Source organism: Cariama cristata, unplaced genomic scaffold (assembly GCF_000690535.1).
Source record: "Cariama cristata isolate BGI_N322 unplaced genomic scaffold, ASM69053v1 scaffold37716, whole genome shotgun sequence".
Classification (NCBI taxonomy): domain Eukaryota; kingdom Metazoa; phylum Chordata; class Aves; order Cariamiformes; family Cariamidae; genus Cariama; species Cariama cristata.
In genome coordinates this window covers 27251-54293 of record NW_009623385.1, presented here as the reverse complement: position 1 = coordinate 54293, position 27043 = coordinate 27251, and the positions used below count along the sequence as shown (strand labels likewise).

Below are 27043 nucleotides of genomic sequence, written 5' to 3'. Positions count from 1 at the left end.
CTCCCGGAAGGGGAGCGGGGCGGCGGCGGCCCACCGCGGAGTTGAGGGGAGCTGTTTAGCGGCGACCATGGCGAACCGGACGGTGAAGGACGCACACAGCATCCACGGCACCAACCCGCAGTACTTGGTGGAGAAGATCATCCGCACCCGCATCTACGAGTCCAAGTACTGGAAGGAGGAGTGCTTTGGCCTGACGGGTATGGCGGGGGGGGGGGGGGGGGGGGGGGGGGGGGCGGGGGGGGAGGTTTTTTTTGCTGTGGTGGAGCTGGTGGTGGACAAGGCTATGGAGCTGAAGTACGTGGGAGGCGTCTATGGCGGGAACATTAAGCCTACACCCTTCTTGTGCTTAACACTGAAGATGCTGCAGATCCAGCCCGAAAAGGACATCATTGTGGAGTTCATAAAAAATGAAGACTTCAAGTAAGTTGGTAGCTTGTTTTGTCCTTCTGTTGGTTGTTGTACTCAGTGAAACTGTCCAAAACAGTCAGGGAAACCTCAGTGCAGAGTTTAGCTTTTAGTGAGCCCCGATAAACTCTGCTTGCTGAAAAGCATGTCTTTCCTTTTGTTTTCAAGACTGCTGTCCTTGTCACTTGGGCTGTGGGGAATGGCTTGCCCTTGTGGCATGTGCTCTGTGTGATAATATACCTCCGCCTGAAGTATTTAGAACGAGGTGCATTAAGGGAGCCATGTTAATTTACTTTTCTTCAGTATTTCTTTCATCTTTCTGAGTGATAACGCACCCATACAGCTATTATATATGTATACTTGAGTGTGTGTCTATATATATGTATATACACTTGAGTATTCCACAAAGAAAATGTAAATGGTTGCATATTCTATTTATTTTAGTGTACTGATTTTTCTCAGGAACTTATGGGAAAAACTCTTCTTTTATCTAAACTGCTAACTATGCAAAAAGCTCAGATACGTGCAATGGCTTACTTTTCAGGTATGTCAGAATGCTTGGTGCATTGTACATGAGATTGACAGGCACTGCCATTGACTGCTACAAGTATCTTGAACCGCTGTACAATGACTATCGAAAAATAAAAAGTCAGAACAGAAATGGGGGTAAGCACGCTTACTTTGTTGTGGGTTCTTGGTAACTCATGGATGACCCTTTGTTAAAAAAAAGTATCGTGCTAGATAAAAGTAAATACTCTGTTTAGTAATAGAAGCTTAAAAAATTGTGGCATAACCATTCATCCTTTGGATAGTCTGTCGCTGGTCTTGCTGACTTGTACAAATGAGAACTGCCTTGCTTATTTTGCTTTGCCCAAGTGCTTGTGTTTTCCGTTGGGCATTGAAGTGCGGTTCCATAAATATCAAAGAAACACCGTTTGAGTGCTGGTTTAAGCACTGTGAATCTGCTAATCCTAGCTGTGCAGTCATTTCCTTTTTGCAAGATTGGCCTAATGATTTTCCTCATCTTTGAGAATTTAGAACTCTTGTTTGTACAGCCCATTTGACATAAATTCTGAAGTGTTTCATCTTTACTCTGGCCACTAATCTTTGTCTTTTAAATGCTTTTTCCCCCTCCCCAGAATTTGAACTGATGCATGTGGATGAGTTTATTGATGAACTACTCCATGAGGAACGTGTATGCGATATCATTCTGCCTCGATTACAGGTTTGGAAAAGTAGATGGTTACAGAATTCTTAATTGCATCAGATTCAGTAGTTGTATTGGCTACTGGCCTGTTGAATAAAGCTGTGACACAGGCCCTTCTGGCACACAAGATGCCTTCTTAGGTGTTTGTTCATACTTGGATTATGTAAGATGAAGTTGTAATTTCTCCTAGAAACGATATGTTCTGGAAGAAGCTGAGCAACTTGAGCCTCGTGTTAGTGCTTTGGAAGAAGATATGGATGATGTAGAATCTAGTGAGGAGGAGGAAGAGGAAGATGAAAAGGTTGGTGAACTGTTTTGGAAAGGGATAGTTGAAGCTGGTGCTGAACCACCACAGAACACTTTATGGCCTATGAGAAATATTTGAGGGGAGGTACTAGGAGGCTGCTTGCAACTCTTACCTCCTCCCTTAACCTGCTTTCATAGAAGCTGCTTGTGAGAACTTATTAGACCCTGAAGTAGTTCCCAAGTGCTCTGTGTTTGTCAAGCATTTGTGTCTCCTGAAATTCCAAATCTGAATCTGTTTTGTGTTAAACATATTTCAGATAAATTGTTTTACATACAAATATAATGGAGAGAACTAAAGGTGATGATGAAAGTTACAGTGACCATCAATAGTCAATTCTGCTGTACTTCTTGAGAATCAATAGTATGAGAGGTGGCCATTTCAATTTCCACTTGGCAAGCTTAGGCAGTACCACTCACTTAATATGAAATATGTGAGGATGGGGAAGTTTAATTGTATGAATTTTATCATTTATATGAATTGTTCAGAAATCTTTACCGATAGATAAAAACCTTGATGAAATAAGACTTACAGAACCACCCCACCCCCCCACCATTGTTTGTAGCTGGAACGAGCACCGTCTCCTGATCACCGCAGAAGAGGCTACAGAGACCTTGATAAACCTCGCAGATCTCCAGCTGTGCGATACAGACGGAGCCGAAGCAGGTCTCCAAGAAGGTGACATGGCTCTTCTTGAGCACTATTTTTTACCAATTGTACTGCAGATGGCTGGAGCAAAGCATAGAAGTGAAGATGACAGTTCAGCCAGAATTTCTTACACCTCCCAACTTCTTTAGCCACTTTCTAAAGTAAGGAGTTGGAGTACACAGCCACAGTCAACCCTCCTGCCTGTTTCTCTAGTCCTTCAGTAACTCTTGAACTTGCTGGCTAACTTTAACTAAATTTGACAATACAGTGAAGATATTAAAGAGAACCAAGTGCTTTGCTTTCATGTAAGTCAGAGGCTGCAGAGAACATCCTGTTAATTGTTCTTACTGATAATAAGCCAGGAAAAACTCATTACTAACCTCATCTGCTAACTGTATGGGCCAGTCCAGAAGCATGTACTGCCTCTTGTACAGCAGGCCAAACACACACCAACTGGGGATACAGGGGAATGCAAGGGAAGCCCTGGTGCTGTTGCTGGAGAATACAGGGAACTTAAAACAGCTGGCTCTGCTAATATTTCTTCTTTTCTCCCACAATTACAGGCGCAGCCGCTCTCCAAAGAGAAGAAGGTAGTCTTTTCTATTACTTAATCTTAGAACATGTGCATTTTTAGTATGGCTATCTTAAAAGCTTCCTTTCTCTCAGTCCATCACCACGCCGGGAGAGGCATCGCAGCAAAAGCCCAAGACGACACCGGAGCAGATCCAGGGAGAGGCGCCACAGATCAAGATCTAAATCTCCAGGTACTTTTGTCATTTACAGATTAATTCTGGCAAGTCTTTATGAGCAGAACATCCACTGCAAGAAAAATCTGTGTCACAGTATCAAGAAGGTAGCATAGGTCCTTAATCTGGCTCATAAAACTGCTCATTATAGCACAGCTGGAGGACTCCTTTAATACATGCAAAATTACCTTGAGTATGTTTTTCCAATATTTGCCAGGAGGTTAATTTGAGTGCCTAATTAAGGCTAGGGTTGTTCTGGCATTATCTAGGACACTTGTTCACTAGAAGCAGATTGCATTAGCAAAACAAAAAAGAATTCCAGGGTCTATGAAGTAACTGTTACCTTTTTATCTCATAGGGCATCATCGTAGTCACAGACACAGGAGTCATTCCAAATCACCTGAAAGGTAAAGGCTTGGCCTGTTTCTTAAGGGTGTCTGTACTGATGTAGGAGTTCTTACTTGTCATTCAATCTTGGCGATTGGAGGTCTTCTTACACTGTTGGAGATCAAATCCTCTATGTTGTAGTCAAGACACATATCCATATTTGACCACAGAAAACACCACTTACTGCTATGGATCACCTTGGTCTTTCAAAACAATTACTAGTACTGTGTCATGGCTTTTTTATTGTTTGTTACAGATCTAAGAAAAGTCACAAGAAGAGTCGGCGAGGGAATGAATAACAAACTAAATCCAGCACACAGGACCTTGAACTGCAGTCTAATACTGTCCTATTTGCTTTAGGGGACAGCTGGATATGTACTGGCTGCTTTAGCAGTCCATTTCTTTAATCCTCCTCCTCTTGTACAAGTCTTGTTTGTTTGGGTTTTTTAATTAAAAGAAAGTTAAGGCTACTTTTTATGTAGTTAGTTACTCATCCTCCTGATAGAATTTGAGGATTGTCTTTAAATTGTTTTTTTCAAGGTCTGTAAAAACTAGTGAAGAGCAATAAAAAAAAAGGGCGGTGTTTGTCTTTAAAGGCTCCTTGCTGTTTCTTTCCTAATACTTTGTTTAGATGTCCCCTAGTTGAAGCTGGCTTCATTCTCAATTAGGGTGGTGTTTTAACAAACAGCCACTGCATTCAGTTGCCACAGTGAGAGGATTTTCAAGTTAAACACTGAAGAGCTACCAGCCTGAATTATCTCAAACCTCCAGTACAGGAAAGGAAGTTTTTCAAATTAAGAATAATTAAGCTCTTACTCAAGTTACAGTTCTCATCTTAGTACATATAATTAAATATCACAGGAAATCAGTTGTGTTAAACCCCTTGTGTACCATACCTTTCTTCACAGTCTTGCTTCAGGAGCAGGGACTAACAGGTTTATCTCCTGAACACTGCATTTATGGCTTAAGTATTTTCACATATGGCCCAATAAGTGTTGACAACACAAAAAGTAGTATGCCACGTGAATTTATGGAAAGTCCTCTTTAAAATTATTTCATAGTACAGCCTGATTTTTCTAGAGTATTTTCATATTATTTTGCAAAGTTTATGAACAGAAAAGCAGGTGTACTCTTCCCTCAAATCAAGTATTTTACAAGAAAGACACACTGGCTGTGAATGGCACATGCAATGACACCAGCATGGGGAAAAACAGGTATACTGATTATAAGGCTCATTAAAGCTGCTCATCTTTCATCTCTTCTATCTTAAGTTAAAGCAGTTTTTTTTATTCTGGTTTCCTAATTACAGTTAAATGCAAGCATGCATACAAATAGGGAAGAGGAAAAAGTCTTATGTCCTTTTTTTGCAGTTTTATTTTTCGTTTAAAAAGTTTTTTGGCACTACATAGTTCTGTAAAGAATAGAAGTGACAAATTTTTAAACACATGAAATCCCCTTCTAATTTTATTTTTTTTTTAGAACAATATATATAAAGTCTGAAGCAACCAAAGTATGAATACAGCTAATAGAAAATAAAGAACTTAATTTTAAAAATTCTCTCTCTTTACAGTTTATCAAGATAAAACAAAACACAATTCCCCTTAAAAATAGGGTAATAAAATAGATGAAATTTGTATCACTCAGTTTTGTGATACTAGTAAAAACTATAGTTCATATCTATGTACAAATGATACAGTTTAAAAACAGTCTTAAATAATCTTGTATCTAAACATGTTGCATTAAGATTTTAAATCAGAACCTGAATTTTTTTCCTCCCCTCCCCCCACCCACCCACAATCCCATTAAATTTCACTTTTTCTGTTGAATGTAATTCAGATTCAAGTGTGGGTGTCCTTGAGACAGAAGTGAGAACCGCTGGTTACTCTGCATCAGTGGACCAGCTAAAAGAAAATGGATTACAATTACTTCAGCAAATTAAATATATTTAACAGTGCTTGGCTATATTCAATGTATTAATCTGTGTTAGAAATAATGCCATTTACTAGACTCACACAAATGCTATCTGTTAGACTAACCCATTTAATGGGAAAATGCAGTATTACTTTAATCCTATCTCCAAAATGCTCTCAGAATCATCAATACATCATTACTGTAGTTATTTAACAAAAAGAATTTCAGGATTTTTAACTATGGGTCTCACTTGGAAACCTTGCTACAGCCAATGGATTAGATTTTGAAAAAAGGATTTGGTGCCAGTATCTCTCATTTTATACTAGGTGACCCAGCAACATGGTAATTGCAAAGCGTCCAAGTAAGATTTGGGCATAGTTTCTCTCTTAGTGGAGCCAAAGGTCTTTTTCCTACAGCCTTCCCCAATCCTGCCAGATGCTGAACACCTTTACCATTCAGTAGCATCAGAAAGAGTTGGATAAAGTCAGTCCTTCAAAGTACGCTGAATAACTGAACCTGATCTAACTTTGAAGTCAGTGCTGCTTTGACTGCAGACGGGTTGGACTAGATAACCTCCAGAGGCCCTTTCCAACCTGAACTATTCTATGGTCTTGCAAGTTTTTATATAAATCATCCCACAAGGCAAGGTACAAAAGCCAAATAAAATGAGTTAGGACAAAAATTTTTCATATTCTTAACATGCTCATGGGCAAATCATCTTAATCTCTATTGAAGCAGAGGTGGCTCTACAGTGAAACAGCAGCAGTGGAGGAGAAAGAGGCTAGAAGTGCAACAGATTAAAAATTGGCTCAGATTTCAGAATATGATTTAACCCCTTCCCTCCCACAAAGATTTTCATCCATCCATACAGGAAGCCGAAGCGCTGATTTGATTCTTGGATTCATTATGGTTCCAGGGAGCCTAGCAAGTGAAACATAATTCCTTGGCTTTTAAAGCCTTTGAGACAGTAAAGAGACATGTTGCATGAGCTGTTGATTCATATACTAGTTCTAGTACCTTGAGGGTAGAAAGGTTTGTTCGGTGGATAGCTGGCATTTCCCTGCTGCATGTAGTTCTGAGGCATATTGTAAGGCCACGCTCCTCGGAGGAGAGGAAAATGGGTAGGGGTCCCATGGTCCCAAGGGACAGAAGGAGGGTTCATTTTACCAAACTGTCCTTGGAAACCCTGATCTATTTTTCAATTGAAAGGGAAAAGCACATTGCAAGTTGAAATAATTAAACAGTAAGTCACAAATACAATTTACATCTTAAATAACAGTTTGCAGGGGACTTAATGTGATTAGTCTGATGTGCTATTCTTCTTTTTTTTTCTTAATATACATCAACAAAAATTACCACCTAAATTACTTCATTATTCACTATAACAGAATTTATTGGGGAGGAAGACAGAGGATGAATCAGCATTAAAATCAAGACCTACAATTTCACTATTCCTATGTCATTCTCATGATGAAAAATACAAGGTCAGAACAATGTTACTAATATCTGATCCCACACAGATACTCACTATCACTGACATAGCTGTGACATGAAAGCTATTACCCTACAGCAAGAAATAATTCTCAGATGTACACTGGAATTCCACTAATACTTGTATGCTTAAGAAACTTGATATCTAGATCATTGGACCAACTTAAAATCAATTTTTAGAGAGAAAAATAAAAACTTTTGAAGTAAGTACACAAATTGAGAGCTATTCCATTTACAAATCCAGTATGACTGCAGCATTAAGGATGAGAAATCAAGCATCCAAGGATGCAGGACACACAATAGTTGATGCTAAATGCTGTATTACTAATCCTGCTCTTTTTACTCATAGCTCCCAATTTTACAAGACACAGCAATGCTTGCTAATTTAAGAACTTGATCAATGTACATTTAAAAATAAATACATTTAAGTAACTATCGTTCTCAGTATATCAGCTCCCTTTCAGGCTCATCATAAAAAAACCTTGCAGATGGACTTTCAGTAAATAAAAGTAAGCTACACTTTTTAAAAGAACAGTAACTTCTATACAGTAAAACATGAAGCACGGCTCTGGTGTATGCATGACAAAAAATTTGTCTATCTGAAACTTCTAACAATCCTACTTCTGATCAATTGTCAACTGAAAAGAAAGCAGTCGCACCTTCCAAGTCAAGGTTATGCAGGCTAAGACAAAGTTTCCATGAACTTACTGTTCTCAAATTGTCCCGAGCAAGTAAGAAAGCAGGCTTCAAACAGAGAGCAGACAGCTCATCTCTACTGCACGCCTACCCAGTGACCCCACCTTAATGGCATCTAAGCCAAAAAGGAAACAAAACTGGGAACTAGGAAACGGGGTGTGATGAGATTGTAAATAGATGGAAGTTGAGAGATGGGAAAAAAATACTGCGACTGCCAGCACAAGAAAACTGGGAAACCTGGGCAGGCACAATGAGAGTGGAAGCAAACAAAGATAGAGCAAAAGGAAAATGACTGAAGACAAGGACTAACTGACTACATGATGAGAAAGGGGACTCGTTAAGGAAGAATGGAGCAGAAACTAGAATTTGGGGAGCTTGTCTGAAAGAAGGCAGCTACCTGGGTAAGAAGACTTGGATCGGAAGGAGCTGCTTGACAAAAAGTCAGAGCTGGGGTGGACATAAAGGAGGGGACAGGCGAGCGTAGACAGAGAATTAAGATCAGAAATGGGGTGGTAGGGACGAAGCACACTGAATGCACAGAAAGTGCACTCGTAGCAGTTTCTGTATCCTCTAACAGATATTCCTCACAAAGGTCTGAATAGAAAAACATGCATGCCCAGCATCTCAACAAATATCTGAAACTCATTGGTGAATTATACCTCATTCAACACTGTTGACTCAGCTGAAAATCTACTGTTGCTGTCAATCACCTTATTAGTGCAGAGAAAGGCTGTGCAGCAGATTCAAAATTTCCACCTTATGATGAACAGCTGCATCAGTATATTGTATGATGGATATATTTTTTTAAACATAGGAGGAGTTACACACTCAGAATAAATCAAAAGACCATTATCATGATCTAAATATTACAGTTAAAATTTAGGGGCTGCCACCGTTTATTTTGCACAGAAAACTGTATGGTCTTTAATTACTACATACTGCTTTTCTCAGCCTCAAACATACAAATGTACTTGGCTTTCGTATGAGGCAAAAGGCTGTTGCCTGCTTGGCACAGGGAAAGTCTGTATGAAGTATTTTCAGGAAACAGCACTGAGGTTATGGAAGTTAAATGTGGCAGGACAAACCATAGGAAGAAAGAACGCATAATATCACGTTATATTGCACTAAATGCAAGGAGGCAATATTCAACTTGCACAACCACAATTCTGCCAGTCTCTTAAGTTCGTAGTTGCAGTCTCAGCATTCATCTAATAAACTACATAACAAGATAAATGCAAACCATATTTGTAAGCACATTCACAGACAGGTGCTTTAGACGCAAACAATTAGAACATTTCTTAGTTGAATGCATGATTTCTCATGTGTTGCACAGCTGTTAATGGCAGATAGGACCAATGCCTAAAAGTTACAATGATCCAACTCGCCTAATTTTTTCCTATGAAAATGTTAAGACAGTGAAGGTAATGACTTAAGTTTCTTAAGCATCATATTTTTAATATAAAACAAGTTGAAGGAGTTAGCTGTTTCTGTAACACTTAACACTTGTACACAAAGTGCGAGAGGTTTGATACAACAGAGAAGAATTACCTGAATTCCCCACAGTGCCATTGTTCACCAGTGAGTTTGGAGTCACAGGATTGTGCCAGTGTCCCTCATGAGAAGTGCTGGGGATTCCCATGGGCCTGGCAGCAGGCTGCGCAAAGATGATACTGGGATCATTCAAGCTTACACTGCTCTGGTTATTTGTGGTGCTGCTGCTGCCAGATCTCATAGAAAATGGAACATTTGTAGAATGAGGAGGGTTACCCGGTGCAGAGTGAATAACGGGCCCATGAATAGGCCAAGAAGTGTTGGGAAGCTGAATTTGGTGGTGATGGTGCATCTGAAGTAGTCCCAGGTTATGCAAGGTGGAATACTGACCTGGGGGAGATTGGGGAAAGTTAAACAAAGACAGCTGGACCTGATGGGGTGGCTGTGCACCCTGCTGTGGTTGCGGAACGTGCTTGGACTGGGATATTGGTTGTGGCTGAGTCTGGTTAATGGAGGCTGGCTGAGAGGAATTCTGTGTAAATTGTTGAGGTTGTGGAGAATAAGATGACTGATGCGAATCAGACTGGAGGGGAAAAAAAAAAGTATGTATTTCTGATTAGTTCACTAGGTATTTAATGGTGTTCTTTAATAACCACCCACTGTATTAGACTATTCATTAAAAAAGGCAAAGCACTTCCCAGCAACACCCCAAATACTGCACCCAATTTCCTGCTGGTTTAAATAAGTGCAGTTTGACTGACACTGATTTGTCACCATCAGATAGTTTTGTCTGCTAATGTGGCAGATCGCACCATCAGAAACATCATTCTGAGTAAACACTAGCCCCAAGCTCTTCATTAAACTCCTCACACATCTGCTTCTGATTTTTAATCAGCATCTTCCCCACCCTACTTATTTACAGCCCAGAATTTCATTAACTAATTCTTAACTCATTAACTAGTTCTTTAGAACCTTACTTCTAAATAGAGTGGTTCTTATTACCACAGACATTTTTTAAGCAATTCCAAAGTAAGCTCCTAATATTTCTTTAATTTTTATTTAATCTGTTAAACAAGACATTGAAACCCAGTTTCAACCTCCATATACTGATGTCAGGCCATGGCTAAAGGCACAAAAATAGCCTTTGCAGAGCTCTGACAAAGCTTTCCTTTTCACTAGCAAGAGAAACATGCATGAGCCCGTTTCATCTGTTCGGTATTACAACTAAGCAGAGCAACACTTCAAGAATTGGGGTGGCTGGGAGAAGAGTTCTCCAGTTTATCTGCCAAAATTTATTACCAATGTCTGGATTAACCTAATCTGGTTTTAAGCACTGAGACAAGATGGTGACAGTGTAAGACAGGTGCCTCCAAAGGGAAATTCAAATGACAGACAACTACCTAAACCAGAGATAATTACCTGAATCTCAGATCTCAATCCCTCCCTGGAGTTGCTTGTCTCCCTCCATAGACTATAGCAGACAGCTAAGCTTCAAGTAATTCAGCTGCTGTCAAACATCTGAAGTTAAAGGTCTCTGCAGCTTGTTACTATCCCTGACTGCTTGCCTGTCTGTTTAAATTTGTAGTCACTTTTCTTCAATAACCAGAGGTCTGCAGGACGTCCCCACGCCAGCCTTTCAGAGCTATTCCTTATAGCAGCATGCTGTGTGTCTTTGGCTGGGCAAAAGCTGAAGCCCAGAAGCTGGGACTGCTCCCTGCTGCTATTCCAACTGTTCCTGTATGACTGCCTCCTATGTCTTCCTATCAAACCAGGAAGAGAAGGTAAAACCCAGGATTTGAACAGCAACTATTAGTTTAACAGTTTAAATGTTTTAAAAATAGAGCACATGCACACACTACAGCCTTCCTACAAATACTAAACAACCACAAGCATGCACTGGACATGCCAGCAGCAGGAGAGGAGAAATGTTAAGCTCCAGCCTCTTAATCTGCTTCCACACTCTCCTGCTTTTCCTTTTACCTCTTGCTCCCTTCCCACTATCCTCAAACAATCCTTGGACAGTACATATTCACCAAGAAATCCTGGGCAAATGACAACCATGCAACACACACACACAGAGCCAATGACATCCAAATGACACAAGACTGTGCACATGCAGTAGGTCTAGTGTGCATGATATGCCCAATCTATGATTCTATGCGGGTGCACACACGAATTCCCATGCCTCATTTTCCCAAGCAGAAATACAAGGCTCCTAAAAAGATACTGTGTCGTGTGATAGCAAGGTGGCAGTTCAGCCCTTCACTTAGATTAGGGCTGTATCGGTCCCTCTTTAACAGCATATTATTATAGGAAAAATGATGTCATAAAGTCTCTGTTACCAGAGCAAACATCCCAATAAATGCTTGCTGATCAGTTAGGAAATACTCTACATCTAAAGTAGTAAACTGAACAGAGCACTAGCGATCAGCAGCCCTGATTACTATGTTTGCTTACTTGCCAGCTTCATTAACGTTTCTCAGATTAATAGCGTAAAATTAACAAACTTCTGCTGTATTCTGTACTCCAAAAACATTAAATGCTAACAGCTGCATTTGCTCAAATACCTTCCCCTATCTACCTCCACTTAGAAGCAGGTTAAACATATTTTATCTAGTTCTATAGAAACTTGGACAAATTCTAAAAGAAAACTACCAAAAATTTCCCCATTGTTCTATTTGTGCTTCTAGTGTGCTCTGGCAGATTTTGCCCGGTACATCACATCCGAATTGAAGTATAATTCATCTGTGTTCCCTGCCTGTTCATGACAGACCCTTAAGACAGTTCTCTTAAACCACAGAGATCCATGATAGTCACAAACCTAAGTCTCCAGCATGTTAACAATGAGCTACGCTTTACTTCCCTTAGTAACTCCAGAACATTGCCAGAATAACTAAACACAAGATTTCAAGAGGCATCCCAGCTTAAATCTCAAAGACAGTGAAGCTGGCCTTTCAGAATTGCAAGCTATCTCATATGAAATTTGACTATGTAGGTTCCATACTGAAAGACCACAAATGCTCTCCAAGAGACACTATATTATAAATCAAGGTTTCATTAACTGGTAGAGTGCAATGTTGTCATTATAAAGTCCAGAATCTGTTGAGGAAAAAACTGTGCAAACTTGTTCCTAGCATGGCTCGGGATCACTGGTTTGCTACAGCTTGCTTACTTCAATACTATAGCTCATTGGAACTTACACATTCTGATGACTGTCTAGTGCGCAAGGGTCGTTCCACTTGCTGCTGACTCACAGCCACTAGCTGTGAATTTACCATGCTTCGGACCAACTGGGTGCCTAATCAAGGAACAAAATGTCAATAAAAAACACAAGGGTTATGGACGACAGAATAATGAACACAGAACTGGAAGTCAGCATTACCTTAACTCTCATGTGACACAGAGTAGGTAAATCACTCTAACCTCTCCTCTCCTTTAAGAGGAAAGCTTTCCCTCTACTGGCAACAGCCAACATTAACAGGTACAGCAGCTAAACCCAAAATCTAATTGTGAGCAATAAAAATTCTAGCATGAATAAAGCTCACTTTGCTATCAGGCAGGAGCGCTACTTTATGCAGGTTTCCATGCTACTGCTGTAAGCACTGGGATTTTAAACAGCAATAACAACAGCAGAAACTTTCGAGCAAAGAAAGGAAGGAAAAAAAAATAGTAAGGGATATCAGAATACAGAAAAGTAGCAAGGTTCTCTCTGAAGTTCATTTATGATTTCTTTCTCTACTTTTTCAAATACTGCAGGCACCTATGGGCCTAACTTGAATGGGTTTGCAATTAGACTTGTCTCTAATTACTAACAGTAATTTGAAAGCTGGATCTAGCTTCCTAATGCACGTGTATGCTTTTGCAAGTGTTACTTTAAGACCGCTGATTTTTGGTGAAAATACATTTACTTACCTCTCACAGGTGATGGAGGGTTAGCTAACATTTGAGAAACATTTGGAAGAGGAAATGCATTCAATTATTACTATTATTACTACTCCCAAATGCACCCTAAATGCATTGTGAGTGGAGGACAAATAACACAATATCCTGAAGTACACTATACTTACTGCCGAGTACATTTTTAACACCCATGCAAAGACTGTACTTCAGGAGGCATTACTCCCCTGAAGAAAAGCAACACTTCGACTAAAAGTTGTATTTGCAATGACTGAAATCATTAGTTTCAAAAATTTTTAAAGATAATTACCAGGTCTGTATAGAAAACCAGAGAGAAGGGATCTCAGAACTTTCAAATTATACTAACACCACATAAACTAACTTACCTGGCACGCTATTATTTCTCTGACGAGTTTGTTTGAATTCAGGACAATCTCTTCTAACATGACCCACATCCCCACAGATGAAACATCTTTTCTCTCTTGTTTCTCTGTCATCTTCTTTCACTTCTTTTTCATCATCTTTCTCATTCTCCTTTTTCTTCAATCTGAACAGTAATTTTTATTAGCAGTATCACAAAACCACACAAAAAAAACCCCAACTCTGTAGAGTTGTTATATTGGTATGTTCAAAGGAAATGGTTACATAACCAACAGCTGTACCAGAATACAAATATCTTAGGAATCCCAGAAAACCACTTTCAGAATCTGGGCTGGTTAACAACCTGTTTGCATAAACTTAACGAACTTAGAAGCTCCCCAGAATTGTCCAGCAGCTATCTGACTGTATTAGCGCAGAACTGTACCTACAGTTAAGTAGGCTTAGCCTGCCACTTAGTTTGGGAGTAGTTCTATGCAACAATCCCACTGAGTCAGAATATACACAAAACAAGTTAGCTGTTATCTTGTAGATATAACCTCCGCCCGACGGGAGATGGCACCTTTCTCGGTAAGAGTATATTAGCATCCTGAGCCTAGACAGGATGTGAAAGTGAGCACTGAGGCTCTTTCAAACACTCAGTACTAATACAACAAACAGGAGAAGAACTAGTGATCAGAAACCAAGACAAGAAGTAACGGTCTTTTTCCATACGGTATCTGTAGGATTGTTAAATATTAATACTGTTTTGTGAGCTATATATACAATTTGAGAGAGATTCTGTGTGGCTGTGCTGTAGCTGCAGTTTGTGTGAAGAGCAGATCACAACTTCTTTTCCTAAGGCAGATATAGGGAAATGGAGTTGCAGTTCTATGTGCTAGTGCTTGTGAGGAGTATGTTAAGGGAGCGGCTGAAAGAAAGAGTCAACCTGTGACCTTAGGGTTCCAGTCCAGTTTCATGTATCTTGAACTCTGCTGACTGAACAAAAGGCTGCAAACAAGGACTTTGTAGCAGGAAGAGACCAAGAATCTTTTGAAGAATTGTGAAGCACACAACTGAACATAAGGAGTAAATGAAAAAGCCCAGACTTTAATCTGCATTCTAAGGGCTTCAACAGGTTTTAGGAGAAGTCAGACAACTTACACTGAATGGGTCATTACAAATCCAAAGATGTAAAAATGTGAGGAGTGCACATTCTCTGTCAATTCCTGCTAAACTCTCTTTGGAGACATTGACCTGCATGTACTAGGGACTCCTTTTGCGTGAGTACTGGATCCAAAATTGCACTCTTAAGTGCAATTAATGTACATGTGCAAGACCACTACGTGACTGGCACTAGTATGATTTACAGATATGCACCGTAACTATGTACACTTTAACTACCCCTAGATTTTAATACATGAACCTTTATCTGCCTTGTAGAGGTACGTTATCAGATCTACAGAACAATTCAAATTCAACACTGCCTTCCGAACATGATGGCTACAGGAAATCCATTTTAATACATCACAAATTGTGCAGTTAGTTAATACAGTCTCCATCTGAATATTTACACTATAAAAGGATAATGTAGTGATCTAAATTTTAAGGTAAGCTGTAATTACACATAGATCATGAAGCAAAAGTATTAACATATTATAGACTGTTGATTTTACTCTGTGTGTGCTTGCATAAACACTCTTTAAGATTTAAAGAGATGCCCAGAAATAGTCTTAAAAAAAGTAAAAATAGGATGGGAAGTTGAGGACCAGATACAAAGCTTTGATTTCTCTCCAATTCAGCATATTCTTCGTTTCCATTAAAATTTCAAATATCCAAATCTCTCCTGATTTAATCTCAATGATTTTATGTTAGCTTTGCGTATTACTTACCTCCTCCTCTTTGGACAGTCTTTCATGTAGTGACCAATTTTTCCACAGACACGACAACATCTGTCATTGGGTGCCAATTCCCCATCTGTCAGCACTTTAGAGTCAAAAAAGTATTCCTATCGAAACACATCAGACAGATACAAGATATAAACCATTCACTTACAAGACTAAGAAATGAAAGCAAAATGGACAGCTTTCATCTCCTTTTGTTCCCTAAATTGTACTACTTCTTAGATTATATCTAGTCCTTTTCTTCCCCTAGATAATGGCAGCTTTTTCAGAGACGTGGAGCAGTTTGGGCAAAAACCAGGTATTTAGTCTTAGGGCCAGAGGCTGAATTTGCAGAACAGCTCACTCAGGCCCAAGCCTGCTGCCTACCTTCCACTTTCCTAAAGGCTCTTCAGAGGGCAATTTTTTGCATATGATCTATTTTGGTATCTGAATCACTGCTTGTACGCCTTCTGAAGTGGTCTATGTCCCTTCCCAAATGACATGATTACATCCCCCTAGACAGAGCAAAGATGAGAAAAGATGGAGTATCCTCACACTGACCTATATCATTGCCCTCCCTGGCAATTTGCTAAGGACAGCTGCAGTTCTGATGTGTCAGCGCAAAGGCCACAGTTTACAGCCTCTGAGCAACATAAACATTCTGAAAGTATTATCTTGCCTGAAAGATTGAAACACAGATACAAAAAGAACTGTCCTAACCTCAGCTCGGGAACAAAGTCCTACTATAGACAGGTAATTTATTGAACCTCTTTACTACAGTTTCCTCTCTGTACCACTAAACTGCAATGCAGGGCATTGGCTTAGGAAGGAGATAGAGAACTCCTTCTTTGTTGGGCACTCTGGAGAAATAAAATGCTATGTAATACTACTGGCATTCTTTCACATAAGAGAGAGCCCTTTTGCACGCTAAGGCTGCTTTCTGACTTGCCTTTTATCCCTACGTAAAATGTTCAGTGAAAATCTGAGATGAGGCAGAACAACACAAGGGACAACATATACCAACACACAGTATATGTTTTCCAGAAGCACTATAGCCTTGTGTTGAACACAAATGCAAACAATTAAAAATCTAATTAGCAATAATATTACATACGCTCACATATTTGTCAGTTATAGATAATTACATCCGCACTGTAATTCATTATTATTTGCATCACAGCAGTACTAAAAAGCCCCAATAAAAACACATCTTTTATTGAGCACAGCACAAAGTCACTGCATCAAAGAACATTTAATACAAACTCAGAAAAAACACAGATAAAGTAAGCAAACGGAAAAGAGAAGACAGGGGAGGATGAGGGGAAATAAAAGCTTTCAAAAGATTTTCAAAATCCCTTAGAAACACAAACCCTGTGGAAAGCCACTGGGAGAACAGTCCTCTAAACTGTCTTAGAAACACCTCTCTAAGTAGATGTTAAAAATATTAATTCCAGCTGATTTATTTGCTCACATAAAAAACAATAGTTCTCTATTGTGCATCAATGACTGGACCCTGTAGCACAGAGGAGTACCTTCTCTAATATGATGTTGCATGAACACATTCCTGACCCTGACTCACTATGCACATTTTGAAGGTCAACTGATAAATAAAAGTCGATCATTGTCCTTTCCCTTCCTTAAGCAGCAATCCTTACTTTCTCCATCAACTGGAAAAGTAGGTAGAATGTAGTATCTCATCAGTCTGTTTTCTTTATTTACATGAATAGGTAGTAAAGTTACTAAAGCTCTTTCTGGGTTTTATAGCCAATTTTGCAGTTTTCTGCAATACTTAATGAAAAGTTTATACAAAAACAAAAATCAAAATAAAGTTACTTTCCCCAAACCTGCCAAAAATACCCATCACCCATCCAACTACTCCTGCGACTTTTATATTGCAGGAGCTCAATACTAAGCTGTACATTTTATGCAGATGATATATAATTACATATATTGTGCACATCAATTTGATTAATACATACAAGAGGTCTGCTTTAGATGCATCAATTCAGTGGATGAAGAAAAGTAAAAAACATAGTAAAAACTATGAAAACTTACAGCTTCTCTTCCAACAGTTGGGTAGAATGGGGTACCAAATAATTTTCTCCCATTGATAAATGCCTTCATTATGAAATTGGTCACTATTGAAGAAAGGCAAAGTTATTGGAAAACAACAGAAAAGGCACAACGCTTTAGAAATTAGTGAACGTTAATCATTAGTAGACATTAATAGCTTACTTTTCCTAGAGACTCCAGCACCGAGATTATGATTCAAGTCAAAAGGATCTGTGTAAAGAAGGGAGAAAAACAAACCAGAGCTGGAAAAATTATGCTGCAACAAAACTTTTTTATTTTAACATAGACAATTTAATTTTAAATGCCCTCACAGAGCAGATGATAGCAAAGCAATGCTGAGTGTTGTAAAAATATGTGACTAACCATAATAAAGTAAGAGTAATTTATTGATGTATACTAAAAGTCAGGAGTCTAATCTGATTTTGTAAGCTGTAGGACTTGCAAACAATGCTTTTTTTAAACATTGATGGTAGTTTCCCCACATAAAGATCCTGTGCAACAAGGAGAACAGATCCTCAAGCAATAGCGTTCATCACTCCCCCATGAATGGAACAAAAATTCAGCAGATAAGTACCTTCAATGGCAATACATTTGGATGTCCACTGTTTCTCAAACGTAGTTAACAGCTTCTTCTGCCGGATGCTGATCACATATTCCTTGAAGTCAAATTCTTCAGTGTAGAATCGCAGCAACCCTAGCCAGAGTTCGCCAAGCGATTCAGTGTTCTTTCCAAGAGAAGGCAGACGCTTCTTCTGCATGCAATTGAAGACACAATTTATGCACCTACAGTTACTGAAGTACCTCTCCTCCTCCTGAACTACCTCTCTAATTATGAGTTTGTCTATCATGAACAGTTTCACTTGGTTAAAGTAAGGATATATTACTACAGTTAACACTAGCTCAATCCTGGACTGTTTATTAGGAGTAAAAAGTATTTTTCCTGATTTACGTTATTTAAAAATGATTTAAAACAAGCCAAGAAAAAGTCGACACTCATTTCAGTACAACAGGACTTATTTGGGAAGTTATAATCATATGGATATGGAAGTTTAACTACTCTTTTATATATTACACTGCTAGAAATTTATTACTTTCCCATAAAAACAAGCTTTAAGTTTTAGTGACTATTCTGGAATTAGAATATTACCAATTCTTCCATGTCATCAAAGAAAAAGGCATTCCATCCATCCACCATTCTTTGCGGAATCTGTTTTCCATCAAATATCTGTCAAAATAAAGAAGGAGAGTTACCACTCTAATTCAAAGTCACTGTAAAAGATTCACAGTTTTGCTGGTAAGAAACAATTCAAAAATATAAATATTTTAACAATTACTTCCTATATAGGCAGAATTTCCCATTGGTAAAAAGTTTGAAGGTCTTTTTGCATGATTGCTATACTTCTCTCAAATTATTTGGATGTTTTATTTTCACTTGTTCTTTGCAACAAAGAAAACATGACTGAATTACCTCATCAAGATTCCAACATCCCTCCTGCCCACAAAATCTCTAAGGAGACTTTATATGACTCCTATTATATTCTGACTTTAGCAAAGCCAAGGGGAAATTCCACTGTTGCTTAAATGCACTCTCAGGGTAGCAATAAAATAACAACCCCCAACCACTACTAAAGTATCAGCAAGAAAGTCTGAGTCTTAACTGCAGCGCTTAAGCCAATTTTCCTCTTGCACGTAGACAACTAAAAAGTCAAAAATGGGTAATTTTCAGAAGTGCCTGGGAGTTTCAGAGTGTATTCAGGAAGAGGTAGACAGCTGACTAATTATATTCTCCCCACCCGTGCAATGGAGGTACAGAACGTTATTTTCTTAACAAAGTTTCCTGGCACATGTAAAATAGTACCTTTAAAGTTGTACCAGAGCATCAGTTATCTTTTCCCCCCCCTCATGAAATCATAAAATAATTTTTTCTCTTACAGATATGGTGTTGAGCAATAAATAATGCTTCTGACAATAACTGAAGAGCTGAACTCTCATCTCGAGAGCACCTGGCACAGTCTCATAATTACAATTCCCTTCTTTCCATACCACCTGCCAATTTTTTTCTATCCTGTTCAGCATATAAACATCGTAAGACCAAAATTCCAAAGTAAATGTAAGAGCAGAACTTAAGTCCAACACATTCCCGATTTTGTTGTAATTTTCTTGGTAAGTTTTACCCAGTAAAACAAAGTGGGAGTTAGGAACCTGCTAATGCAGAAGGGGCCCACATTTCATTCATTTCCCTGATCCTAAAAGCCCAGACTTCTCATATTTGGCTTGAAGAAACAGTGCATCTATTTTCACAGTCTCTTCTTCTGAAAACCTACCTCCTGAAGAACTGGAATAACTGGTGGATTTCTCTGCTGTAGAAAGTACAAAACCATAAGAATATAGGCATACGAAGACAGACTACCACGGGATGCATCACCAATATCGCAGCGCTGAAAAAATACATTTTAAACAAAACACTGAATTTACATTTTATTCTTCAAGACTAACAACTTTGTCAGAGAGCAAACAGATACCCCATCAGTAACAGAAAACATATTAATCTCATAACTAGAAGTTCTTTTATGAAGACTGAAAAATAAATGTCTCTAGAGTCAAGTGCCACCTGGCAAATTCACAGTATAGTTTGACTAACATAAAACCAGAAAAACTTCTCATAGCTAAAATATTTTTTTTTTAGTTTATAATGTGCCAAATTGAAAAAAACCAAATCAAAACCCCCAAAACAGAAATCCCAACAAACCTCCAAATCTGATGTCCAGGTTTCAATACTATAAAATTTAATTTTCCTAAACTCATGTTACTAGAGCTGTTTCTATGATTCCGTATTTCTTTGGTTTCTCCCTATTTTTTTAATACTTAATTAATAGGCATGTATTTCCATGTTGCACGGGCAACTTTGGCAATACCTGGCATTTTGCTAGCATACATACACACACCTAATTAAACCATGGTCCAGCCTGCACAACACAGCATAAAACAAACATCAGTGAATTACCTTATTATGCTTGAAAATCTTACTACAGTATAACCTTTCTACATCACCTGCTTCTAAGATACCCTTTGCTTCAAGCATGTGTCATAACAAGCAACACATTTTTAACCTCCTAGGTCTGGAAAAAACAGGGATTCACAAATTACTTTCACATTAGCAGCAGATGTGACAGCTGCTCCTGTTTTTTCTGCCAATGCAAACAGAGGAGGAAGCATTTTGCTTAAACACAGAGTGTTTGTGTAGCTATGAAGTCACCCCCATACACACACATTCAAGAGTGTATGTCCCACAACTTGGCAACTTCACAGTAAGATTTTTAGAATGTATACAATATTATGCAATACTATAAAAAAATGTAAGATTCACACAAGGCATTTTTAATCTGGACCCAGAATAGACATGGCAATATTCTGCCCTACTGTGACCACACCAAAAAAACCCAAAATCATTACTAGTCTTGGTGACAGTATAATGAACATGTCCATGCCATTCTGGAACAAAGTTATTTTATTCATCTTGATGCACTTTATTACATTAACATCTGGTAGCATGATACACTCCCTATAACCTGGTTTTTATTTGCCTCTGTCTCACTAAGCTTTCTCTGGATGTGTTTGAGGAGTATATTTCATAGCGCAGCTTGTATAAAAAGAAATACACCATGTTTCAATCAAAGGCTATACAGTTAGAATATATTTGTTAGAATATCATAAGAATAAAAGACGCAGGAGAGCTGGTATTTGATATCTCCAAACTCTTAAAGTCAAGTGTATGTCCTAGGCACACGAAGTAGAGACTTAGGCATTCATTCATCAACCCATACCTACTCCTGACTTTTACAGTAAGTAAAACAAGGCAAGTAGCCCAGAAGAAAGCTGCAGTAATCTCTGAGCTGGTCCTAGATAGGGAAACTTGGGAAGCCCATGAACAGCCACATGCCCTACATCTTACAGTTACCATTTGTTCCAGTTGTGTTTGTTTGTTTATTTTTTTGCATTGTAGCTGGTTTGAAATGGAAAAAAAAGGTAAGTTTTCCTTTCATCAGCTTCCTCTTAGACAGAAATCTTTCAATAGATAGCAGAAGATACCAGGACTAAAGAACTTGATTCTGACACACACAATCAGATGAAGTACAGTCAGCTTAAGAAAGTGCACTTCATATTAATAGCATTCTACCACCTCCTTTCCAGTCGTTACTAGCAAAAGGTAAACTCACTGGCTGTATCAGAAAACACCGTATTATACAATTAAGTACCTTCTTTTTATATTACCTTTGCAAAAACTTTCATTGTATAGCCCAGGTATTGCACTCTAGGATCAATAGCTGCATATGTAGCCAGCATTCTTGTGTTATGCTGCGCCTGCAAAAAGGGGAGGGGGGGGAGATCAAATGTGTTTCAATATCATTTATGGTTAATTATAGTACAGTCTGCAGTTCAAGCACAGGAGATGCGTATTAGAATTGGAGAGCAAAAAAAAAAAAACCAAAAATATCGCAATGTTCCGTAAAATTCATGCAACATTTCCTTCACAAATGTAATGGAAAGGTGTAATCAGGACAGTATTAATGCAGTAACAACAACAAGAACCTTGGAAAACACCAGCAAAGAAGTAAGTCTGTAAGAAGACTCATATTGGAACAAATTCCACAAATTGCATCTTCTTCACAGGTGAATGTGAGCCCATTACATAAGAAATTGTGCAATTTCATTGTGCTAGATGTAAGCTGGGATGAGATGTACTATTCATGACGGCAGAAAGGCCATGGTGAATGGGACACTAACAGCTTTTCAGAAGCATTCACAAAAATGTTTTGTTTGCCATGATGCTGCTCTGTCATCAGGTTATACAGCTACTTGGGTTGGGCTGAAGGTGTGGGCCACTGAATTTAAGTAATGTAGAAAAAACAACCCAAACACACAAAAGTATTTTAATTCTATTTTCACAATTATTCCCTCAAATGATTATTTCAGTGAGTCACAATGAATTAAAAAGTTTTCTTTGACCACAAACTAAACACAAATAGATGCTTACCAGTGTATTGTATAAACTGATATCTCCTTCCAAGCCACTTCGTCTGTGTTCAAATTTTACTATAGGCACTTTGGCTGTTGTTATAGGCAAGATGTTTCTCAAACCTGGGGAAGTAACACTTTAGTACATAAAACATTTCCATTAACTACATATATAGTAAATGTAAATACAAAACAAATAATACTTTAAAACACCTACCTGGATGCTTCTTAAGAACTTTTGCCAAACCTTCTATTATTTCTTTACAGTTTAATTTCTAGGAAAAACAAATATCACAACTTCAGACATTAAAACATGGATCCTATCCCAACAAGCATATTTACTATCAAACATATATTTCATAGAGGAAAAGTCTACCTACAAAAAGCAGTAAGCAATAAGCCAGCACATGGATTTACATAAACTGGTGACTCGTATTCTCTATATGGACATCTACAGTACACTAAATGTGCGTCTACAGGGCATTAAAAGTAAAATAGGCTGTATGTGCTTCAACTGTGCAGGATGCAACAAGCCAATGTGCTACTAGCAAAATCCTGCCTTTTCCGAAATCTAAGAAATCTTAACTGAATTAAAAAACCTTAAAGAATTCTTGAATTTAAAGTAGTAAATGTTATCAATTTGAAAACTCTTACCTCTGCATTTTCATGGCCTTCCAATGTCATGCAGATATCTAGATCACTGTCCCGAAATCCAAATCCATTCTTTGAAGAGCCAAACAAGCAAAGTCTGGCTTTGTCTGATCAAAAGAGTAGACCAAAGAAAGATAAATTCTTTTACAGTTGAATGGTAAGTGCTTACTATGGAATATCGTTTAACTGAGATGTGTAGGTGCCCATAAAAAATGAGCTTTAAGAGAGAGCTTACAATGTCACATCTAAAACTTCACCTTTGATAAAGGAGGAAGCACAATACTTTAAAAACTATTTAAAGAAAGTAAAGCAGCATAAAGCCCATGTAATTTCTATGAGTGAGGTATGTTATAGAGTTACTATAACCATTAAATGACATCTCTAAATGTGGTGCAACGTTTTGTGGTATGTGACGGCACTTTCCTGTTTTAAATAAATCAAAATTTTAAATAAATGAAAAATTTAGGCATTGGAATGGGTGCCCAGGGAGGTGGTGGAGTCACCTTCCCTGGAGGTCTTTAAGTAAAGACTGGACGTGGCACTTAGTGCCATGGTCTAGTTGACAAGGTGGTGTCAGGGCAAAGGTTGGACTCAATGATCCCAGAGGTCTCTTCCAACCAAATCAATTCTGTGAAAACAATGTGCAAACCCAGTCACCAGTACAGCTTTACCCCACAGACAAGACAGAGCTACTCTTAAGGTAGTCCAAACAGTATTTCTGGTTCCAGCCATAGCTAATCTAGGTTGCATATTTTTCCTGTGACTAGGTAAACTCGGTCAATCAGTAAGTTTCTGTAACCGTAACATACTGTTCAAGAAGATTCAAGATTAATATACTTTATGGAACATTCTTTCACAATTGTTTTGTTAACATTTTTGTTTGAAACACAACATTATAATGTAGTTTCATTCTTGTAAAGGAAAGTGAAATTATGTAACTGAGAGGAAGCAATTTCTTCTTAACTGAATACATTTATCTGTTCAACTGAAATAAATACTAGGAAAACATATACATAACACCTATTCACAGCTTTTTCCTAACCTTTAATAGAATCAGAACTCTTAAGTCTGTCAAGGTTCTGTAACAAGTTTCAATCCTCAGCTGCTGCCAGTAAGTGGACGGCAGAGCTGGTGGATGAAAGTGCAATTCACAGTTCCTTGATGGCAGGCCAGCTGCAGCAGAAGGGATGCCCTTCTGTGTAAAGCAATGGCTGGCATTCAGGAGACCTGGGTTTGGTACCTGGCTCTAGCACTGTTTTACACCACCTACAAAAAAAAAAAATCACTTTGCATCTCTGTCCCTCGACTTCCATCACTGCAGTAAGATATTTTGGCCTATTTTATAAAGGGGATGTGAAGGTAACAAACTCATTAAGATTTCTAAGACATTTCTAAGATACTAGTGACTCGGCAATGAAAGTACTTGGCCCACAACCCAGATAACACCAAAGCCAACTGGCCAGGGCCTATTCCAACTTTCTTTTTGTCCTGACTGCAATAGTCCGGTATTTGCATTATTGCAAACTCTTGCAGCTCTTCCTCCACTCGAGGGACATTTCCATGGAATAGCACTGAGGGATGTTCAGGTTAGAAGTATACAAGATAGCTTTACATACACAGGCAAAAGAGATGCCCCTGCTTTAAGCAAGAAAAATGAGCAATAATGAGACAAATTATATCTTCATGCTCTGGACAACACGAACGAAGAAAGTGTTATCAAGAATCACTACCTACTGTTACATACCATTATATTCTTTTCGAATAAATCTTTCCAAACTTGCCAGAATTTGTTCTCTGTTTTGTTGCTCAGATAAAGGAGGGGATAATTCATCTAAGTAAAAACAAGTTAAAACACAGTCAGATGTAAATTCAACTATCTCAAAAACCTTGTTCAGCTAATTAAAAGTATTGGATACCTTTTTTTTGTTGTTACATTTACTGTCCCTGAGTATCTGTTTTTCTTTTTTATGATATCATTAGAGTTGTAAGAATTTTATTTCAGACGCCTGATTTTTCTGCAATTATTCACACAGAGTGGTTTGGTGGGCACCTGGCATCCAGCCAAGGTTAACCCACCACAGCACCCAAAAGAGGTTTTTTCCAAAAGAAGCCACAGAATTTGACAAACACAAAAACTAGTTGTGCCCCGAGCCTAATTTCTGGGAACACTAGTAACATTTTACAAACCCAGTGAAAAATCCTGTATAGAATCAGTTTCTCAAATCTGTTAGAAGAATTTGATATCACAATCATGGACTATATGAAAATAGAAATACTGATCCATTTGTAGTCTAGCATACCTGGAAGAGCTTCTTCCCACTGAATTTACTGGAATAAGTAATTTAACCCTACAGTTTTTATTTTTTCCAGATTACAGATCACAGTTTACAGGGGAGTATAAACAGTTTTCCATCTTACCAAAACATCTTTTACACACTATATCAAGTATTTCCCGAAATCTGTCTGTCATTGGTGGTAGTGGTTTTAGATCAATTTTCTTGAAATCCTCTGGACAGTCGTTTTTGGAATGTCCATCTCGTTTGCAGATGCTGCATACTATAGTTGGTGGCTTTGGCGGGGGGGGGGGGAAAGCACAAATGCAATTTTACTTTTAAGAAAGTTCAACAGACCCAGCATTTCCATATAAGTCATGCAATCAAGAACATTTAACATATGAACAGCAACAGAGTCTCTACAAAGAAGAGAACACCACCTCTCAACAGGCTGCATTTAGTTCTCAAAGTGTGTTAAGAGCACCTGGAAATTCTACAAGCAAGCAGGAGACAAGAGGGAGAAAAAACACAAACAACCAAAACAAAACCCAGGATTGTTGTTTTTTTTTTTTTTTTGTGGAAATTAGAAAGCTTTGCATAAGATGGGGGCAACAGACCATGTAGTCCACATAGCATACAGGTTCAGTGTTTTCCCATCCTGAATAATAGGTACTTTAAAAAGGTCAGAGCTACCATTCACAACAGAGATTGAAACAACCACTGGGAGAACCCTGTTATCCATCCACTCTTAGTTTTAGTGATTTAAAAGCAATAGCCCAACAATACATAACCAGCACTGCTTAAATACACAGCTTACCTTTCCTGAAGTAAAAATAAACTTATCAAACACATAATGCATTTCTTCTGTAGACAGTCTGCCTTCATCTTTGAGATCATGAGCTTCCACCATTGCTTTGCAGTAGGGCGAGGTAGCTGGTGTGCCAGTGCACTTATTCTTCTGAGAAGATTCTGTTACCAAACTCTGTCTACTTTCAGCATCAGAAAATTCATTACTAGAATTTGTGTCATAGGGCTGATGTTCACTGCAGTTACAATGGGGGCTTAGCTCACCTTCAGTTACACAAACTGAAATTTCAACATCATCCCTCTCTTTAAGTGAGTTTTGCTTTAATTCACAGCATTCATTAGAAATAAGGGATAAAGCTGCTTCTTTGTCTTCATCATAACTAGAGTCCAATGTTGAAAACAGCAAAGAATCTATGTTCTTGGAAGTACATCTTTTGGCTACAGCTTCTACCACTTCGTTACATTCAAGTTCATTCTCTGGTATGTTACATCCACTTCCTATGTTTTGTTTATCTACAACTTTGTCCCCTTGTGGAAGGCAACAGTTGGCTACAGGCTCTTCAGATCGTGTGGATTTCTTATTATTCATTTTCCCTTTTTCTTTTTTCTTGGTATCTGGCTTGGATTTAATCCCATCTTTACTTTGTGGACATGCAAAATATTTATATGCTGTCCTAAATCGCTCCAGGATGTACTCAAATACCATCTGGCTATTTAGACTTCGTGCAACGTTCCTCTTTAGTGCAAAAGGATCTAGAAAGAAAAAGAACAATTTCATTAGTAATCTTTAATTTCTACAT

At 38.4% G+C, this 27043-nt stretch overlaps 2 protein-coding genes across 2 annotated transcripts in view; one reads left to right on the top strand and one right to left on the bottom strand.

The window, feature by feature from the left end:
* The first annotated feature begins 67 nt into the window (after positions 1–67).
* Positions 68–4292, top strand: PRPF38A (pre-mRNA processing factor 38A). The gene is made up of 10 exons (XM_009702710.1): positions 68–202; positions 266–420; positions 950–1071; positions 1545–1630; positions 1803–1913; positions 2482–2594; positions 3128–3154; positions 3231–3328; positions 3669–3717; positions 3954–4292. The coding sequence occupies exons 1-10, from the start codon at positions 68–70 to the stop codon at positions 3994–3996; spliced, it is 939 nt and encodes a 312-aa protein (XP_009701012.1). The 3' UTR covers positions 3997–4292.
* A 758-nt stretch (positions 4293–5050) lies between these two features.
* The window catches only part of ZCCHC11 (zinc finger, CCHC domain containing 11), a 40958-nt gene continuing 18965 nt past the window's right edge, over positions 5051–27043 (bottom strand). Inside the window, exons 12-30 of the mRNA XM_009702709.1 lie at positions 26254–26996; positions 25582–25732; positions 24908–24994; positions 23167–23270; positions 22730–22787; positions 22532–22635; positions 21769–21858; positions 19821–19934; positions 18644–18721; positions 18071–18248; positions 17659–17706; positions 17479–17561; positions 15433–15548; positions 13570–13730; positions 12487–12584; positions 9540–9869; positions 9344–9491; positions 6626–6799; positions 5051–5598 (exon numbers count right to left, since the gene is read on the bottom strand). Of these exons, the coding sequence (XP_009701011.1) occupies positions 5507–5598; positions 6626–6799; positions 9344–9491; positions 9540–9869; positions 12487–12584; positions 13570–13730; positions 15433–15548; positions 17479–17561; positions 17659–17706; positions 18071–18248; positions 18644–18721; positions 19821–19934; positions 21769–21858; positions 22532–22635; positions 22730–22787; positions 23167–23270; positions 24908–24994; positions 25582–25732; positions 26254–26996 (2957 nt within the window). The 3' untranslated portion in view covers positions 5051–5506. The remainder of the gene's footprint in view (positions 5599–6625; positions 6800–9343; positions 9492–9539; positions 9870–12486; positions 12585–13569; positions 13731–15432; positions 15549–17478; positions 17562–17658; positions 17707–18070; positions 18249–18643; positions 18722–19820; positions 19935–21768; positions 21859–22531; positions 22636–22729; positions 22788–23166; positions 23271–24907; positions 24995–25581; positions 25733–26253; positions 26997–27043) is intronic.